General features: G+C 46.6%; 1 protein-coding gene across 1 annotated transcript; it reads left to right on the top strand.

Annotated features, from left to right (window-relative positions):
- The first annotated feature begins 1874 nt into the window (after positions 1–1874).
- LOC307087799 (dihydrolipoyllysine-residue succinyltransferase component of 2-oxoglutarate dehydrogenase complex, mitochondrial-like) lies at positions 1875–12436 on the top strand. The gene is made up of 15 exons (XM_079753446.1): positions 1875–2041; positions 3211–3247; positions 3860–3905; positions 4422–4483; positions 4597–4671; positions 4983–5038; positions 5136–5247; positions 6558–6698; positions 7710–7789; positions 8268–8365; positions 9192–9322; positions 9827–9900; positions 10028–10111; positions 10519–10686; positions 11221–12436. The coding sequence occupies exons 1-15, from the start codon at positions 1976–1978 to the stop codon at positions 11353–11355; spliced, it is 1365 nt and encodes a 454-aa protein (XP_079609572.1). The 5' UTR covers positions 1875–1975; the 3' UTR covers positions 11356–12436.
- The last annotated feature ends 9162 nt before the right edge of the window (positions 12437–21598 follow it).

Genomic DNA, 21598 nt, shown 5'->3' on the forward strand with positions numbered 1-21598 from the left:
CTTCGGTCTGAACCTCGGGGAGCGTTGAACCGCAGACCGTCTCGCCGTACGGGGACGTCCCGGGTGGCGTGCCCTGACGGGGACGGCGAAGGGGGGACTCGTGAGGAAGGCCGGTCACCGCGCTCCCCTCCATGACGACGGCGGCGGCAGGGGCGGGAGGGTGGGGCTCCAGGCGGGGCATGATCTTGAAGATGGAGTCGACGCTCATGCTCACGGCGCGCGACAGCTCGTACTTTAGGATGTCGGCCATCAGCGCGGCCGCCGTGTCCGGCGTCCCTGGCGGGCTGCTCCCCGTTCGAACCCGAACCTTTTTCCTCCCGCGCGCTTTTCCGTTCAAAGGGACGTCAAGACCGTCCCCGCAGTGTGGGTCGGCGAAGATGTCGTAGGGGTCTTTGCTTGGTGAGTCACTACCGAAGCTGTGGGTCTCCTCTAACAGGGTCTCCTCCTTCGGCGGGTCAGAGTCCCGTTCCCAGTCCTCCGGGGGTAACCCGCCCGATCTCCTGAACTTCAGAAGCGGTTGGCACTTCACGTTCTGGGGTCGGTTCTTTACCGCCGGGTCATCAGAGCTCCAACACCCTACAACGCTGCTTCGGCCAGCTCTCTGTGCCTGGACGCCTTCTGGGGGCCACTCCCGGGGCCCCTTGTCCCCCTGCCCGTCCTCAGGGGCCCCGTCTGTGTCTGGCTCCAGAGAGGGAGAGAAGGAAGAGCCGGCCATGTCTCTGATGATGTTTTCCACCCTGGCTCGCTTGGCCTGGCGGGCGGTCCTCAGGGGCCACTCTTTGGGGCCGCACGGGGTAGCCGTGGGAGATAGCAGGGGAGGGGGGGCGGACAGCAGGTGAAGGGGTCCCCGGTTCTGGGATGCAGGGTCGGCTCCGTCCAGCTCTGCTCTGCTGGAGCCCATCGTGTAGGGAGAACCCAGGGGGCTAGTGGGTTTGTCGTCGTTGTTCAGGAGAACGGCGATGTCGAGGCCGTCTGTGATCGTGCACAGAGCGCACGAGTCGTGCTTTAGAGGCTGGAGGCGCTCTGGGCTTCGGCGGTCGAGGAACGTGTTGCTAGAGGCGTACATCTTCCTGGTCAAAGGAAACACTTTGGTTTGGTTTGGTTTGGTTCGAGTTGGTAAATAGAGGAGTAAAATGGGAGAAACAGAATGGTGACATCAGTTGTTAAAAAAATTATTGTAATTTTGAGTGAGTTACAATGAAAATCTGTTAAATCAAAAATAAGATAGGATTCAATGAAATATAGAAAAGTACATATAGTTGCCTGTATACTTGTGGGTTAAATAATGATAATAAAAAAATGATTGCATCCTAGATGAAAGACAAAGTACCTTCTATTCTGTGAAAATACCCCTTCCAAAACTTCCAAAAGCTTAATTTTGTAGATCTTGCTTTACATTTCCACTAGACTCCACTAGACTTTAGTTTCCAATAAGCCCACACATCCCGCCATAAAGATTAATTGTAAATCAACGAATTTTACGAACATTTTACCTACCTAAAAGTATTGACCTACCTGTTGCATTCTCGGAGCGGTCTCGTCTCGATGTGAATTATCGGCCGGGGGAGAGGATGCGGTGAGTATTTCTAATAATGACGTGTAGCGTAACACAGGGGGCGTGGTCACATCTGATCACCTATCCCGGATGCAGCCATTTTTAACACAGCCTCCACATCGTTTAAATTAAATGAATAATGTGAATTTAATTATTAACGTGGAAGATTTAAATACATATTTAATACCCAGACAATCTTTTATGTCATTGTGCAGTTTATATTCAAATTTACAGGATGACATCACTCGCCCGGTAGCCAGCCTAAACCGAACGGGGGTAAATGTCTCCCCCTAGTGGAGGACTGCAGCGGTGCGGAACATCTGTGGCTCTGCAGTAGGCTGCCCTAGGGTTGCGGTAGTGTCAGAAAACTTGGGACTGTGCAGTCGCTGTTCAAACACTAACACCAGAGCTGCTATAACCATGTTATCCCGTTCCCGGTGTGCTTCCCGGACCCTCGGCCGCTCGGTGTGCCAGCTGATCCGCCAGGTAGGGCACCCATACCACGGTGAACGCCCTTGTCTTGGTGACCTGTGTAGTTCTAGTGAAGTTAGCCGCGGCTACTTTCCTTGATTTAAATCAAAGCCGACGGGCTCAAAGGGAAGTCGGACACCTATGTGAAGAACTGGTGTTATATCTTGAACACTTTGTAACGTGCTTGACTCGTGGTCAGCTACAAAACGTCGTATTCTTTTGAAAAAGGGGAATTATTTTCCAAACGGCTACCTGCTAACGAGCGCTAGCATCAGGGAGCGTGTGGTCGGGTCAAACCAGGCGCGGCGTGTGTGTGTGTGTGTGTGTCATCAATGACACACTGATAAGACACACTTGAATCGCGTTATAATGTGGTATTATGTAATAGTGTAGTTATTCTTTCCCCGTATAGTGCCCTTTACACTGAAAGCTGAGCTGACAAACCAGAAATAGCCCAGGTCAAGTGTGTGTTCGGAGCTATGGTCCGGCGCTGTGGCGCAAGTCCAGCTGTCAGTGTCACCGCCAAGCCCCCCACTGCGCATGGCTGCGATATGTACAGAATATATACATTAACCTTGCATCTAGTGTGTGTTCTGCAGCAATGTTTGTCATCTAATCTATAACAAAATAGAGATGATAGCCAATTTTAGCAGACTGGATGAACTGGTTTGCTTTAAACGTTGGTCACCACAATGAATTATCCTTCATCAATTATCTCCAGTATGCAAGCTAATTAACTGGTTGTAGTCACTGTGCCTTTGTCAATAGGTAAACAATATTTTGTCACTAATTAATAATAAAAAAAAGTTTTACTCTACATTTTGAACATTTGACCTTTTTTTTAAATTGAATTTAAATAATCCCCAATGGTTTGAATGCCCACATGAAAATAGGTTATTTTAATGTATAATAATGTTCTGTATATGTGTATATTATATAAAAAGAAATATAGGGCAGTGATATGGGTCAAAAATTGACCTAAGGATTCCTGCTCTATTTCCATCCAGCCTACTTGTCTGTCATAAAGAAATCCAGCCCAAAACAGATTAATTCACAAAGCTTAAATGAATGGCCTTGAGCTGCTTAGGTCATCGAGATTGCCTCAAATGGCTCCAGTTTACAAATAAGCACCTTTTTTCATTCTATAATAAATAATGGAGTACGTTTTCTACTTTTTTTCCCAGGGCAATAACAACGTTCTGGTCCGACGAAGTTCATCCGGTGAGTGGCCTTTCAAAGTGCTCTTGAGGGACTTCAGTTAGCGCTCAGCCTCCTCCAATGGGAGTAATTTACCATCCAAGACGTCCCCTTTTGTTTTCCCTCCAAATACCCAAAGCCCTTACACGGGTCATGAAGAAGGGAAAATGGCCGCCAAACAGTCACACACACACACACACAAACCGAGGTGCCTCCGGGTCTCGGTTTGTGTGTGTGTGTTTGTGTGGGGGGGGGGTGTTCTTGGGTGTGTGTGTATATGTGTATTCTTGGTGTGAGTGTGTTCTTGGTGTTTGTGCGTGTGTGTGTGTGTTTGTGTTCTTGTGTGTGTGTGGGTGGGTGGGGGTGTGTGTGTGGGTGTGTTCTTGGGTGTGTGTATGTGTATTCTTGGTGTGTGTGTGTTCTTGTTGTATGTGTGTGTGTGTGTTTTTTCGTGTGTGTGTTCTTGTGTGTGTTTGTTCTTGTGTGTGTCACGGCCCTCTCGAACGACCCTCGCTCGCGTCCTCTCAGGTTATCGGCCGAGCTAATGACGACTTGTTTTCTTTCATCATGGCTGCGTGTGCTTGTGTGTTTCTGGCCGTTGTTCTCTGTCTCATGTCTTCTTCTTTATTCCTCAAGGCCTCTCCGTCTGCAGTCGGACGGTTTACAGGAATAACCCGTCCGCGTAAGTGCTCTCATGCATTCAAAACACAGCGCCGGGGGCATTGTCCACCCGCATGCTTGACAGACCCTGGCCATGATCTCAGACCAGTTATGCAAAGCGCACAGGTTGTTATCGTAAGGCGTCGGTTATGTGTTTAGGTCCTCACCGTGTCTTGTGCGTCATGGTAAATAAAGCAGGAGACGTAGGTTGACATATTCTTGGAGCCTTGTGGGGTTGCCCTGTTAAGGAGAGTAAGGGTTTACCTTATGTTGTGTCTTTGTGATTGTGTAGTTCATGTGTTTTGGCTTTTTTATGTTATAGTAGATCATATATAACATAAGCAAGCCAAAATGCACATGAACCACTACACAATCACAAAGACACCGCACAAGATATTCAACCTTGAATATCTTATGTTGTGTCTTTGATTGTGTAGTTCATGTGCGTTTTGGCTGGCTTATGTTACCGTAGTTTTAAACCTTATGCTGTGTCTTTTGATTGTGTATTTCATCTGCGTTTACTTTGTTCACGTTGCAGATGTCCGTCTTCGTCAGCCGGTGTCTTCCACACAAGATACTTCCAGACGTCAGCCAATCACAGTGAGCCCTGACCCTAAACCCAATCGCTTCCTGTTTCATCCATACAAGTTCATTCTGTTCTGCTCTATATTTTACTACTCTATTACATGGTGTTGTTGTTTTATTTCTTACAGGGGACGAGCTTCTCACCGTGAAGACCCCTGCCTTCGCTGAATCGGTCACAGAAGGGGACGTCAGGTGGGAGAAAGGTTGGTACATTCGTAACTGAACACCAACACACTTCTTCTGCACCAGTTCAGCATGTGTCTGCCAGTGTGATGAAGAGCCTTCCCAGCATTTCACACAGTTTAGCTTCTGCACAATTTAGCGAATATACGCCAAATATCTGCTTGCCAACATTGTAGCGGAATATTGTTCCCCATATATACTGGAAGTCAACTAGGGCTGACAGCTGCTCCTATACCTTACGTTAATTACTTGGTCAATGATACAAATGAATGGATAACAATTATTTTATTTGTTTTTATTATTATACACACTCATGACCTGTTTCTTTCAGCCGTCGGCGACACTGTGGCTGAGGACGAGGTGGTGTGTGAAATCGAGACTGACAAGGTATCACTAACCCTAACTTTCATTTCATTTAATTGAAGAAACTTCCGTAGAGCGCTAGTCCTCTAATTGTTGTTGTTATTGTTGTTGTTTCCACCAGACCTCGGTGCCGGTCCCCTCCCCCGCTGCGGGAGTTCTGGAGGAGTTGCTGGTAGAGGATGGAGGGAGGGTGGAGGGGGGGATGGCTCTCTTCAAAATCCGCAAGGGAGCAGGTGAGCCTCCTTCGTAAACCTCCCTGCTGCCCCTTACTCCTCCTCCCTCCTCCTTACCCCTCCTTAAACCTCCCTGCTTCTCCTTACTCCTCTCTACTCCTCCCTTTCTCTCCCTACTCCTACTTACTCCTCCCTACTCCTCCCTACTCTTTCCTACTCCTCCCTTTCTCTCCCTACTCCTCCTTACTCCTCCCTACTCCTCCCTACCTCTCCCTACTCCTACTTACACCGCCCTTCTCCTCCTTACGCCTCCCTGCTTCTCCTTACTCCTCCTTACTCCTCTCTACTCCTCCCTTTCTCTCCCTACTCCTACTTACTCCTCCCTACTCCTCCCTACTCCTCCCTCCTAGATTAGCACGCTTAAAGGTGCTTGAGGTCAGATGTAGGAGACATCCTTGGGAAGAAAAGAGGGAGGAGACTTTTCTTCTGTGGTTTAGTTTTAAATCCTTTCTCTCTCCACAGTTTTAAAGTCAGGCTTCTCGTCTGAACATGCCTCAGCGTGTCAAAACAACATATCAATCACTAGGGCTGGGCAATAATTCGATTACGATTATTAATCGCGATAAAACTCACATCGATTACGACGATAAGCATTAGACATAAATGCTCGATATTAAAAAAAGAAAGTTCTGATATGGATTTACCTAACAGCCAATCACACAGCAGAAATAAACCTCTAAAAACATTTGAGATTGTTGCCTCCCTGCCAAAGGAGTTTGATGTGATAGTCACTCACGGATCTTTTTAGTTTTAAACACATTATTTTATGCAGCATAATATCAGGTTTTACAATGTTTACATTTTGCAAACATTGTAAAACGTAAGCACTTACGTAGTTCATATTTTATATATTAAAGTTCAGTTCATGTGCCAGGGCCTTTGTTCATCCACTTTTTAACTTTTTATGTGTTGGTTGTGCCTCTACAAGATTTAAGATGTTTTCTGAAGCCCTGCCAAAGGAGATAATGTGAAAGAAGTCAGAGCTTTTATTTTTATTTACATTATTTTCAATAGGTTACAAGGCAAGCTACCTTAAATTATTCTGTTGGGGGCAGATAAAACATGTTTGTGAAGTTAAATGTTTATCTTTAAATGTGATTAAATGTTCACTTATCACAAATATGGTAATAAACAAAAGTGTATGGTTTAACTAATGAGCATTCTGGTTTCTTCAGGCTTCAGCAGTATCAAATTATATATCGTGATTAATATCGATATCGATCAATATCAAAAGAATCATCGTGATAATAATTTTTGCAATATCGCCCAGCCCTATCACTCACCTCCCCCACCCTTTGTGTTTTCCCCAGGTGGAGCAGCCAAAGCGGCCCCTGAAGCAGCAGTGGAGCAGGCTGCACCACCACCACCACCACCACCACCTGCAGCCCCCAGCCCCACCACCATGCCCCAGGTCCCCCCAGTGCCCACTACGCCCGTCCGGGCCACGCCCGGTGAGTGCCTTCGCTTGGTGTCATACCGTCTGTCCTTCAATGACCGTACGAATAGGTCACTGATGGTGGTCAACGGATACCACTGAGCTCGGTTGAGATGAATTATTGCACGAAAACATCTGCTTCCTTCTTTCAATGTATGATTTCGTTCTACTCGTTTCTGAGCACTAGGGATGTAAGTTACCCTTGGCTGAGCCGCGCCACACGGGAAAGATCAGAGGAGGTTGAACTCACCTTTAGGATCCTGGGGGGGGGTGGTATTTAAAATACCAAAGACCGGATGGACACGAAGAGAGAGGAGTAGGATATGTGTTCTAGAGAGAGAGGAATGATACTTGTTCTAGAGAGAAGTATGATGATGTGTGTTCTGGAGCGATTGATGTATAAACCCGTCTCTTCATTTGGGGTGTGATCGTACGTGAGGATTCAGAGGAACGCTAGCAACACGTTCGTGCGAAATGATCCAAGGGTATTGGTAGGGCTGGGCAATTAATAGAATTTCGATGTTGATTTCGATTTTGGCGTCAAACGATCAAAAAACTAATATAATCGATTTTTTCGATTAACAGAACAGCTTGATACATATCTGTACATTATTTTAGATTTGAACATTTTCTTTTTGACCATTTTGTGTATTTCTTTAAGGCGAAATTTCAAAGTTCTCCGTTACAAAGTGTTTTTGGGAGAGACTGAATAAATACATCATGTTTTCAAACTCAAAAATAATGGTTTGAATAATCGTGATTTCAATACTGACCAAAATATTCGTGATTATGATTTTTTTTCCGTAATCGAGCAGCCGTAGGTATTGGATCTGATACACCCCGACTGAACAGATAGAAGATCTCCTGTTAGGAAGAGGCTTTAGCGAATGCTGCGGGCGGTAGCCCAACCAGGCGTCTCATTCAGACGATCTTTTCTTAGCCCAGCAGTCGTGGTTGTTGTTGTTGTTGTTGTTGTTTTGTTAGTTTGTCCGCCATTGACGCGCTTTTTCCAATCTTCCGGTTGCAGTCTCTGCCGTCAAGCCATCCGCTCCTGCAGCCGCTGCTCCGGCAGACATCCCAGCGCCAGGCTCCAGGACGGAGAGCAGGGTAAACCAGTGACCTGCCATCACTACTAGGGGGAGGGTCCACCACGGGATGCCTACCTCCTCATTGGCCTCTCATGGGTCCTTTCGTTGTCACTCACATTGCTACTACTCTTATTGTGTTCATTGAAATGTTTTTCTGTATTTGTGTTTCAATTATTTTTTTAAATCTTGTTTTAAAGGGGTGATATCATGCCACCGGGTGTGATTAGCCAATGAAAACAAAGGGAAAGGCAGATTTTAAAATGACTTGTAATGGCTAATCACACTCACACCCGGTGGCATAGTATCACCCCTTTAATTTTCTTTTCTTTTATTTCTGCTACTGTCCTGTACTTTGTGCGGGAGACAGCCTAAGGTCCCCCCCACGTGGGGGCTGTATAAAGCAGCATCTATTCTCCGGGGGTCTCCAAACTGCTGTGAAGGGGTTCCGCTGAGGTGTAACCGTCCCCTAAGGTCCCTCCTCTGTCCTCCATCCGCAGGTGAAGATGAACCGAATGAGGCTGAGGATCGCCCAGAGACTGAAGGAGGCCCAGAACACCTGCGCCATGCTGACCACCTTCAACGAGGTGGACATGAGGTGGGCACCTAGGACCGGACTCTAGACACTTTAATGTGTTGGGTGTTTATGTGTGTTTCAATAAGGTGGCATATACGATACGATACTACTTTATATGTCAGTAGGGCACTGAAATTCATTTTGCATCCCTGGGAAGGCCTAGGATATAGTTCTAGGACCTCAACTGGTTTATACATTTTACATTTACATTTATACCTCTGTATTGTGTGTATAGTCATATATGTATGGTCATATTTCCACATTATGTATTTATTCTTTGCTTATGTCTTTATGTTTTCCAAACAATAACTGCATTGTGGCATCAAGTCAACTTTAATTATATAGCAAATTTCATACAAAAGGCAGACTCAATGTGGTTCACATAAAAATACACAATAAATCATACAATACAGTAAAATAAAACAAGATTTCAAAGAATGCATGTAAGACATTTGAATAAATAACAAGTTCAGATTGCATTATAGTTTACTAGAAAGCAAAGTTGAACATAAACGTTTTTAACCTTGTGTAACCAATTATGTGTAACCCAAGCTAGACACAACCGTCACACAAACCAGGCATTTTAATAATAAATAATAATAATTCCTAACCCTATAATATTTATAAAGTTAGAAAGAACAACAACAATAATAAAAACAAGAACAATTTTACATTAACGGGATGAAGTGTGTGACAACAATTTGACGGAGTAAGGAAGTTTAAAAAGATGTGTCCTGAGATGGGAGCTGAAAGTCGAAAGATTTCTTAAGGGTTTTCCAATCTGAACGACATGGGCTGCTCATGCTAACAACGAGCTTACCGATACTACCCTCTGTTTGGCACTCAGCAACATCACGGAGATGAGGGCGTTCCACAAGGACGCCTTCCTGAAGAAGCACAACATCAAGCTGGGCTTCATGTCGGCATTCGTCAAGGCCTCCGCCTACGCTCTGGCTGACCAGCCCTCCGTCAACGCAGGTGGGTCTAAGATGGCCCGGCACAGGGTCTCTTTAACCGTCCAAAACGGGCCCCTCTACCTGCTCATTAGCAGGAGACTAAGCAAATTATTGGTGTGGCGGCAATACATACAAAATAATTGCAAAGACTTGAATAGGGGAAAATATAACCGGGGTCGCAGTGGCTCAAATGGAGTGGCGCTAACAAAGCAGTTCACGTGAATTCCACTCGGGCAAACTCATACACGTGTTCGATGTAGTTTAAATATTTAAACTTGGGCACGTCTCTCGCTTGATGCTGAATCATCGAGAAATGTGAGTCGGATATTAGCTTTGCTTTTGGTTTGAATGCACATTAAGCACCTTCAGAACAACAAAAAGTTATGACTGAAATCGGTTCCCCTTCAGGTCCCCCTCCCCAGAACGATTCCTAACGTATCCCAGCTCCCCCGATCGTCTGTACTGCTCTCGTATGCTACTCTCGCTCTTTAACTGTCTGTGATGTCTTCTCCTGCCCTCTCCCCAGTCATCGACGAGGCCACCAAGGAGATTGTGTACAGGGACTACGTAGACATCAGCGTGGCTGTGTCCACGCCCAAGGTAAGACCCTCCTCTGGGTGGTGTACAGATCTCCCCCCCCCAACGCACCTGTTACTGTGTTTCCATGAGTGCAGAACGTGTCAGTGTTTTGTGTGGAAGGCTCTCATGGTTCCCTCGCTCTGTTCAGGGACTCGTGGTGCCAGTGATCCGCAACGTGGAGACCATGAACTTTGCTGACATTGAGAAGACCATTAATGCCCTGGGAGAAAAGGTGAAAACACACAAAATATGTTCATATTTGACATATGTTATTACACTTTTTACAGAAATCATACTTAAAAAAAATCATACTTGTTTAAAAAATGATGTAGATTGTGTGCAGTGCAGTACTACAATTGTCACGCCTTGGACCACTGGCATGGCTTTTGTGTATAAATAATAAAAATGAATCGTCAGTTAATCCATAATCCCCTCAAACCACATAAAAAAGCTTAAGTGCCACGTCCACTCCAAACAAAGCCTCTCCTTTTAAACCTTTATATATAAGATTATTAAAATTCTTGTTGTTGCTTACAGCTTCTTTCACTCTTCCTGCCTTTCTAAAATGTGTTTATTGTTAAAAAAAAAATGAGCCTCATTATAGATGAACCGTTCAACAATGTTGTGACCGCCCCTCAGGCGCGCAGTAACCAGCTGGCCGTGGAGGACATGGACGGGGGCACCTTCACCATCAGCAACGGGGGCGTGTTCGGCTCCATGTTCGGGACGCCCATCATCAACCCCCCGCAGTCGGCCATCCTGGGCATGCACGGCATCTTCCAGCGGCCCGTCGCCATCAACGGAAAGGCAAGTCTGCCGGCCCGTGGGTCTGGTCCAGGGGTTAGGGTTCCACTGGTCTAGGGATACCCTAGGGAAGCCGAACAAACGATTTATTGATTACTCATGAAAGGGAAAGCAGAACGCTTGTTTTCTTCGGTCGAGGGAGTCTATCAAAGTGCAAGTCTTTTCTATAATCTCTTATAAAGGATCTAGTTAATGGTGTACACCTGTAGCTGGATCCCAGCTGACTCAAGTAGCATTAAGGGGCCCCTATTCTACCACCAGGTGTGAGCGTGATTAGCCATTGAAGGCCGTTACAGAATCGGCCTATCGCTGTGCTTTTAGTGACATCACGAGTGGGCGTGTCCACCTAGTTGTACGCTGGGTAAACCTGGTGGTATAACAGAGGCCCCTCGAAAAGCTGAACATTATCTGCGATTGGCGCTCAACCTGTTCTACACATACCATCTCAGAAATACAGTGTAAACGCAGAACGAAAACACAAGTCATCCATCGATGCCACGCCGCCCGGTTAACCTGACGCTGTGTCTGGGGTCGCAGGTGGAGGTCCGCCCCATGATGTACGTGGCGCTGACCTACGACCACCGGCTGGTGGACGGACGTGAGGCCGTCACCTTCCTGCGCAAGATCAAGGCCGTGGTGGAGGACCCGAGAGTCGTTCTGCTGGACATGTGATCTCTCTCTCCCTCTCGCCACTCTGCAGGGCTCTCTCTCTTTCCCACTCTCTCTCTCTCTCTCTCTCTCTCTCTCTCTCTCTCTCTCTCTCTCTCTCTCTCTCTCTCTCTCTCACACCATTCTGCAGGGTTTTCTCTCTAACCACTCTCTCTTTTAATACTCACTCGCCCGATATGAACATCAACCCTCCAAAGAAATCGCACATCTCCGAAGGCCGACGTTTCCGCACACACAGTCCACGTTGACGAGGTTGATCGTGGGAGAGATGGAAGACGCTGCCAAAACCGACGCATCGTTCTGCTTAGAGGGGCCCTCCTCTGAACGATTTGTAAACTTCTGTTTATACATTATAGGAGTCATACTAGTTTTCTTAAAGATGGTGATATATATAAATAGTTGTTATTTTGCTGCCGGTGCTCGCTTATAACGCACATTATATCGACGTTAAGTACTACGCACACTTTTTATGTAATGGCCGACCGTTCCGCTCAGGTCTTTACCTCGATTTTCTTCCTCTGTATGATGAGGAGGAAGTGTTGTCCGTTACAGCCATGGCATTGCTTGTCTCCTTGGGTCTGTGTACGTTTTGCGTTCTGGTCACCTCTTCTGTCGGAGCAGCCCATTGGGAAATAAGAATAACATCGTTGGTGTCCCTTAGAACCGGTACCTTTTCTTTGGAACCTGGCAACGCACAACCCAGTAATTACAGACCCATACTAGCTTTAGAGAGACCGCTTTTAAATGGATTATAGTTAAAAGTATTTAGCGTTCTGTTTTTGTTTGGCGACAAATCAAGTTAAATGAGATGTCCAATATCTAAAGAGTACAAGCAAAGACCCCGATTCATCAGCGGAGAACCTGCAGGGTCCAGCGAACACAGAGTGCAGTCTTTACCATGAGCTGTGTTTTGTGTTTCAAGATCGATTCAAAGACGCACATTTTCTCAACGTGTTTTTGTTGTTCACTCTCAATGCCTGGGAACCAGGGCTTCCTTGTTCTCTGTGAACTCAATTGCTTGTGTCTATTTAAAGAAAAGCCCAATTTTAAACCACATTAAACATCCCAAAGGTTTACGTAAAAACACTGTGATGAAGAGTTTTCCTTTTTTCCGGGAAGCCTGTCTGAAACGCCGTCCTGCACGGGGACACCCTTACACCCTAGCCCTGGCTGCATGTGCATGTATCGCCTGTTCGCTGGGGTACATTGATCCAGCCCGACACAGTATCTATTACGCGCGTCACACCCCTCTTTTGAAAAGCACAGAAAAAACCCAACCCCACTAAACATCGAACGCACCAAGATCAAAACCATCGAAAATTCTCGGTGGTTAATATTCACCGGGAACATTTTATCGTGTGCCAAGATCTTTCCCGTATCTCCCTCGCGACGGCCCTCGTGGTTGAAACCCGTGCCAAAGATTGATCTTCAAAGCCTGTGATTCGAGCCTTGCTCCGGGGCTCTCGAAGCACTGACAATGAGGTGATGGTTGCTGACGGGAGTCTTGAGGGTTGCTTAGCCCTTCCTCTGGCCCCTCCAGGCACACTGGACTGGAGTGGCTACAGCTGCTGCCCCAATGTTTCTGTTTACTTTAATAATCGCGAGCCAACAATGGTCCCCCCCGCAATGTAAGTCTTTGTTTCTCTGCCAGCACCCTACACAAATGTCTAAACAACAGCGAGGAGGTGGCGGAGAAAAATAAATAAATACAGAGTTGATTACGCATAATAATAAATAAATAAAAAGGGCCCGTATGTTTTATTAGCATGAGAATACTGCAGCTTCTAATGGGCTTGAATACGGCGCACAATGATGGCGGACGTTCTTTTAATTAAATTATTTACCTTCATTACCTCTCAAGATTCCATTAGCCTTTTGGAGACGGTGCTAATTGGCACTTTGCAGCCTCTGGGTGCATCGATATCTAAGGGCCTTGTTTGTGAGCAGGTTTTTGTTTGAGTTGGGGAAATTTGGCCAAATTTGCGAATGAGCAATTGGGGGGGACTGCTCAATAAGATGCGGGGGTCCAAGTCTTTGTGTCCATTCACATGAAAGATGGCCATTAAAAACTGGCAGCTCGCTGTTTGTTTTGATTAGGCCAGATCAGAGGCACGATTTACCTAAATTATTCTGTTATTTTATTTTCTGTTTACCCTGTTGATTTTTATTACTCGTAATCTTAAATAATAAGCCATCTATTATTTCTCTTTTTTTAATCACTGATCATAGTGATTCGGGGACTTGAGGGTGGTATTTAGCGTAGATAGAAACAAGACTGAACCACATTCACAAATTTGCAGCCATCCCAAAACACATTCATAAACACTCTCACAAAAAATATAGTGTTATACTACTAAAATAATAAAATGCAGCTTTTGACCCGACGGGTAATTGCAGTCTGATGTCAGACGCCCTCGTCAGATCAGGTCCTTTAGTCAACATTTGGCCCTCGCCGTTTGGCTGGGACACAGGGCTGAATGAGCTGTTTAAGCAGAGAGAGAGAGAGAGTGACTCCCCGGCCTGTCCTTTGAACTGGAATCCTTGCATGACTGTCCAGAAACAAATTGACTGTGTGCTGGAGAGCACCACGCTGGAACATCTTTGATTCATTTGAGATTTTTGTTGGGAAAATATAGAAACAAGGGAACAAGGGCTTTGTTGATTGGGAACAGGGGTTTTGGTGATCTCTCAAGTTCAATTCAGCTAGTGCACTTAACCCCTCAGTGTCTACACCATTGTGCCAGCTAAACCAGCACAATGCTGCTGAAAAATAAAAAACTTTTATAATGTTTAAAGTTCTTATTAGTAATATCTTCAAGAATGAAGAGTAAAAGCAATGTTGGGCTATATGTTTTGAAGCCTTCATTGTGTCCAAGTTAAGCCGTTCTGTCTGCACCTCTATAACCTTAGCGTCAGAAACGTGTTCTCGTCTTATAAAGGGGCTAAAGCTAGGTCAATTAACCAATGAGCCATTTTATGAAGTACAATGGCACTAATAGTATTGATGTCATCAAGTAAAGGTGGATGTGACTAGAATGTACCTTAAAGATATCAAGAAGCCAATATTTTCAAAATAGTTTTCATATCGTAATGTGTAATTATAATGATTTCTTATCTTTAATAAAAGAGAAATATAATCTAGTTCAGGCGATTGATGGAGCTTATGGGGTCTTATATCTATTTCTGAACGTTAGGTACATGAATCGTATTCTGAGCCTATCCAAATCTTCTAACCAAGTAACTATTGCACTTTTAAATACGAGAGCAACCTTTGGACACACTATAAACCTGCGGAGAACCTGCCATCGCTTTTATAATCCATCTCGACTCTGACTCGATCGATGATCGATCGCTTCATTTCCGTACTCGAACCTTTTCTTCTCCTGAACACATTCCTGAGCCACAGAACTCAAAGAAACAACCAAAAACAAAATGGACTCTCTCCCCAACATACCCAACAGCGAGAAGCGTACTTTGACTCACGTCACGCGCTTTGTGTTTGAGACCGGGTCCGGTGGTTGCATAAGTGATGTGGGGGGGAGGGGGGGTGCGTCCGGCGGGGTACGCATGCATATTCACACGCCATTTGTTCCCCTTTGCAGATGAATCCAGAGCCCTACGTGGGACGGGCTCTGCATCTGGCTCCATTCTTCCTCCCCTCCCTTTGATATGGGAGCCGGGCTCTCCTTTTCTTCCCCTCGCTCCCGTTGTCATACCACAAGATTAATTTTAGACAGAGAGAAAAGGACCCGGGATGCCCCCCTCCCCCCCCCCCCCCGAAATCCAGGTGCGCTGACACTGACGCAGGTGCAGCGAGTGTGCCAGGTTGGGGGTCAAAGGTCACAGCGTTGGGGATAAAGCGAAGCGCGGTTAGGCGAGCGGTCGGTGACGTCACCGGAAACGGCTTCTGTCGTTATCATGGGATGTTTTTTTTTCCGATCGAGCCGTCGCCGTGTCACGTGACCTGGTCGTATCGGCGTGTTGTTTCCTTGGCCGTGGTTTTGAGGTGGTAGAAGTCTCATTGCCATTGGAGCTACGCCAGACCTCAGGTGGTGTGTGATGGGTGGTGTGCGTTGCGTGTTGCGTGATGCGTGCTGAGAAGTGTCGCTTCGTTCGTTTTTTGGGTGCGAGGAATGGATAGCAAGCATTCACCGTCCCGCTCGTTCAGGCTTTTTATTCAAAGGGTTTTCCCCGCGTTGTCGACCCGCGTCATGGAAGGGCACCAGGAAGGTTCCTCAGCAGCTCAGGGAGTGGACTAGAGAGAGGGAGACGACCGGAGGAAAGCAGGAGAACAGAAATGAACAATGAGAACATAACAGAAGGTGTGTGTCTGTGTTTTGGGTGTCGGTGTGGGTGTGGGGGGGGGGGGGGGGGGGACCTGGTCATTGAGGGAGGTGGATGTCTCCTTGCTCTTCCTGTTGCCATAGGAACCCAGGACCCCCCCGTACCGGACCTTCAGAGGGGACCCGTCACCGACCGCTTTAGCCAGCAGCTCCACACACGCCGGGTTCACCCATATGGTCTGTACACACAGACACACACACACACAGACACAAGGACACACACACAGACACAAGGACACACACACAAAGACACACACATATGCATAAAGACACACACACACACACACACACACACATACACACACAGGGGTAGGAATGTCTGGTTAGAAGGTTTTCCACCCAAAAGGTTCTGGGTTCGATTCCCTGACCCCGACATGTCCCCAGTCCCTCCCAACATGTCCCCAGTCGACCCACAGTATGCAGGCCTCCCTGAGCAAAGGTTCCCCTTACGTTGTTAAAGGTGACATGTCATACCACCAGATGTGAGTGTGATTAGCCGTTACACGCCGCTTTGAAAATCTGCAGCTTCTGGCATCACAGGTGGGCGTGTCCATCTAGATGTGTGCTGGATAGATCAGTCCGCCGGCCTACCCAGTGGACTGTAGCAAACGTTGCTCATCTGTCCGTCACACATCTAGGTGGACACGCCCACCTGTGATGTCAGAAGCTGCACATTTTCAAAACGGCGTGTAACGGCTAATCACACTCACACCTGGTGGTATGACATGTCACCTTTCAAACTAAAGAGCCTGAATGTATAACTGCGCTGGGCGGACCCACCGTGAGGTCGATGTCCTCGAGGGCGGACTGGGCGTTGCTCCTCACCGTCCTTAACAGCACCAGGACCCCGTCGGCACTCAGAGGGTTCTGGGCGAGCTGAACCAAACAGAGCCTGTCATTGGTCAGAGGGTTCTGGGAGAGCTGAACCAAACGGAGCCTGTCATTGGTCAGAGGGTTCTGGGAGAGCTGAACCAAACAGAGCCTGTCATTGGTCAGAGGGTTCTGGGAGAGCTGAACCCTTGACCAATGACAGGCTCTGTTTGGAGCCCAACAGAGCCCTTCCTTTAGACCCAGAGACGAACCCGACCCACCTCGCCAAGAGAGATAACCGTCGATTCGTAATGATGACACCGTTTATTTACAGTGCTTTTCTAGGTATTCAGACTCTTTCCAAAAATACATGAAAACAAAAAAACATTTCAATGAACACTTCAATTAAAACAGTAATGAAACCCATCTAGACGACAATTGGTCTCTCTACGTGCTAGCCTGGGTATACCCATGCTGCCTTGAGCGCGATTTTCATTTCACGCTGCTTGGCAGCCTGGATTCCATGGATCCGAATTTCGCCTGAGATAGGGAACCAATCACAGAACGGGGAGGGACGGCAAGACGATGACGACGTCCATTCGATACACCCATCGTCCTCATCGAATTTCGAGTTTCTGTCTCTCTACATACGTCATCTGGTATAATTGATGCGATTGGCTATGAGCTACCTACAGACTCATATGATAGACATTCGTAGCGCCCAATGAACGGCTCCGGGCAATTGTAAACCACGCCTCAAATACGAGAAAATGAATGTGTGGTTCCCAGACTTCGTCTCAATGTAGATTGAGACGAGGTCTGGCGTTAGCCAGGCTACTATTGGGCCGCTAGACCATAGCGATTCCTGACTTCACACAAGGGCACCTTATAAGACGCAATTGTTTGATTTGATTTTGCCATGAAATAACGATCAATCTTTTTCTGGCATTGCCACTGATCCGCATTGGACTGAAACAATCCATAATGACATTAATGTTGATCGGGCAACCAAAGAATCCTAACCCCCCCCAAGCCATTCTCCTCTCTTTTAACCCGAAGACCCTGTGAAGTCGAAGCCTCCAGTGTTCTCCGAACACGCCATCGATGAGCAAGAAGGGGTTAGGACGCCGACAGGTAGACCACAGACATAGGGGTTCGAACCCACAACCTTTTGACAACCTTTGGAGTCCAACCACCTCCACCACATCCACCACCACCACCTCCTAAACCACCAGCACCACCACCACCTCCTAAACCACCAGCACCACCAACCCCGCCTTCACCACATCCACCACCCCTTTCTCCTCCACCTCCTCCTCCACCACCACCCGCATCACCACCACCTCCTAAACCACCCCCTCCTACACCTCCACCACCACCAACCCCGCCTCCACCACCACCAACCACCACCTCCTCCACCACATCCACCACCACCAACCACCACCTCCACCACCTCCACCTCCTCCACCACATCCACCTCTTCCACCACCACCACCTCCTACACCTCCACCACCACCAACCCCACATCCACCACCAACCACCACCTCCATCACATCCACCACCACCACCTCCACCTCTTCCACCACCTCCACCTCTTCCACCACCTCCACCTCTTCCACCACCTCCACCTCTTCCACCTCCACCTCTTCCACCACCTCCACCTCTTCCACCACCACCACCCCCTCCTCCTCCTCCTCCCCCCCCCCACCACCTGGGCCCTGACCCGTTGGGGTCTCCCCGGGTTCGGCTGGTGCCTCGTGGACCACCTCACCCTGAGCCCCTGCAGGCTGGTGTTGGCGGCCAGGCCCTGGCCCAGTAGGGCCAGCGCTGCGTTGTCCAGCCGGTTGCTCCGGAGGTCCAGCCGCAGCAGACTGCTGTTGTGCCTCAGCGCGTCGCCCAGCGCCCCGGCCCCGGCCCGGCCCAGGCTGTTCCAGGACAGGTCCAGGTGCTTCAGGGCTGTGTTGCCCTGGACGACAGGGAAGGGGGGGAGATGTGTGAGAGGCCGTTGGTTCCTCAAAATGTTCCGTCCCCCCATCGTCTGATCCCATGTTGATGGGATCAGGTGAGGGGAGGAGGTTTTTTTTTTAAACATCCACCTTGGTCCAGGCTACAAAGTATTGCCCTAGCCTTCAAGACATGCGCTAGCGGTGCAAATGTGCTAGCCGCTATGTAAACAGCACTCGACCGGGAATGGAAAACCGGCTGGCCACTATGAATCATGGGAAATAGAAAGGTCGCGGAATAAGGTGGATATTTGTATTTATTCTCTTATAGACATCCTGTGTGTGGCTTGAAAGGGAGAATGAATGACATGTATGGGGCCGATGGTCTTATTCGAACCGTGGTCGCTGTGAAGCGTTAGCCTATGTGGCTAGCACGTTAGCCTATGTGGCTAGCACGTTAGCGTGTATAGACACCGGCCCACCAGGTGAGGTGCTCTTTGTTTCATGTTTGCGACCCTTAACACATCGTTGGAACCCTTCCCACATGACCGTGGTATCAATATCTCCAGAAACGTCTAACGTCGTACATCGCACCACTTTTAAGTTGTACGTGTGCATGCATGACGTGTTTATTTGTGTGTGTGTGATACAGTGGAGGTTGTGTTGATGATGAGGATGATGTTGATGATAGATACTTTATTAATCCCCAAGGGGAAATTCGAGGCCCAAGTAGCTCAAAGACATCACACATAACATACACATACCACATAAAAAGGATTATAAAAAAGAGATCTACATGAATACTATGGACAATAAAAGATACTAAATAGAAAGTCCACATGAATGTACTAAGGGCTGTATAAGCTTGCAGTGACAGGGCAGGGACTGACCCTGTGATGCAGTAATATAAACGTCTTGCATCGTACATCGCACCACGATTAAGTTGTGTGTGTGTGCGCACAACGTGTTTATTTGTGTGTGTGTGATACAGCGGAGGTTGTGTTGCATGTGTGTTACCCTGAGTGCCGCACACACAGACACAGCCCCGCCCAGCCACAGGTGATTCCAGCTCAGGTTGAGCAGCTCCAGGCCCGAGTTGGTCTCTTAACGGAAGAACACGTCCAACACATTTCCCAGATCAGCCTAGTGTTGTGTACCAGAGAATGGCTGCTGTCATGCTACGAGATGTTCCTCCACCCTAACTAGGCCAACTAAAGCAATACAACTTAAAGAGCTGAGGTCGGAGCAAACCATTTAAGGTGAATCTTAAATAGTATTTTACGTGCTTAGAAATCTACATTTCAGAATTTCTGAGGAAAAAATAAAAGTATTGTATATCATTCTCGTTATTAGGAAAGTACAGTTTTGTAGGTCTGTGATTTATCGGCCCAAAGTGTTTGTTATTATTTTCTTGCTCTTTTTACTACTGTGCAGTCACTCCTTAACCCTACCTAACATCTGTCCCAGGAGTTGTCCTCCACACACACCGAAGCTGTTGTGACTGAGATCCAGCTCCCTGAGCACAATGTTCCACTGAAAAATAGCTTTCACGTTTACAAACCACCCTTTTTTTTCTATTACATTTTATGTGAATCTCTGACCTTTGGTGCTGAATAAACGGGGGACAAGAGATATTGGATTACCTGGTTTAGCCTCGAGAAAAAAATGTGTTATTTGGTATTGCCCTTGAAGGTGAAAATTAGTTTTTTAGTGTGCATGCAAACGTACCGAATGATAGAACTTACCTCCAAAGCATCAGCAAAGGATTTTGCATCTGAGTCAGTGAATTCGTTTCCTAATAAGAAACCAAAGTTAAAATACTGTAAAGGATTTCATATAGGAGGGCCAGGATAGTGCAAGGCAGCTCGGGTGTTTGACACCCTAGGTAAACATACTGGGTTCCATCCCTAATGTTTGCAACCTTCTTAAAGACCTAACGTCCCAACCTTGACGTACTTGGTTCCATCCCCAATGTCAGCACCCTTCCTAAAGAACTAACCAGCTCCTTATTGACTTATATCAGAATTCCCTGTGAGCTGAATTTGGATAAAAGAGTCTAAAGAATAGCGGATCAGATGGAGATAAACAAGTTGTTTTCTCTCAGAGAAAGAGGATGGTACCTGAGAGTTGGAGAGACTTCAAGGAGATGTTCTCCATCAACATCCGACAGATGCTTCTGGCTCCCGCCGGCCCAAGAGCATTGTGGGACAGGTTCTGGAACAGAACGAGACACATGCAGTGGTTGTGAGTCTTTCTTTTTAACTTGCTATCATACAAATCAGTTGTATGACATTGGGTTCCCAGAAATGCTATGTGCTAGGCGGTCTTTACAGCAATATGACAAATATATGATAGAGATACATTTATATATTACATATATTTTCTTTCTCTTTAACCTTTGGTCAAATCCCACCAAAATGGCAATCCGGCACAAAGAGACACATATAGAAAGAGATAATAATAATAATAACAAGATAATACACAGGCCAATAGGCTGGGAAAGCGGGTAATCTTAAAATCTTAAAACAGGTTAAAATGTGACTCAAGTCATTATACCAGACTCTGGATGCAGGAGTTTGTTCTGAGCAGGTCTGTGATGTGGCGTGCCCCCGCCGACCCCAACGAGTTGTCTTCCATCTCCACGTGAGTGATGTCCACGTTGCTCTGAGTTAAATGCATGAACAATGAACATACATGTTCCATAAAACAACCCTAAAGGTACTGATAAACGCGGCCCGGAGATCTTACTAATCTTCCTGTCAACACTTGGCCTGCAATTCTAAGAACTTTTTTCATTGGCAGGTAATGTATTCATCTTTTTTTTTGTTATTAATTTCATAACAGAAAACCCAAATTAATGTGACATTCATAGTAGCTTGGGTCTTTTTATGACATTTTTTGTCTAACAGTATCAGTCTTAAAAAGCCAAAATCTACACAAAACGTACATGTTAACAAATTTAGCTATGTTATTGGGAATTTAAACAGATTTTTTTTTATTCTTCTTGTGTTGTTGTTTTTTATCTTGTGAAGCACATTGCATCTTACGTCACTAAAATTGATACTTATAAACTAATCAATCACTCAAATGAATTTAGAAGAAGAATAGGATAGAGAGATAAGATGTAATGACAGCCGATCACCACTAGAG

Source organism: Pollachius pollachius, assembly GCF_949987615.1.
Source record: "Pollachius pollachius genome assembly, chromosome: 16".
NCBI classification, from domain to species: Eukaryota; Metazoa; Chordata; class Actinopteri; order Gadiformes; family Gadidae; genus Pollachius; species Pollachius pollachius.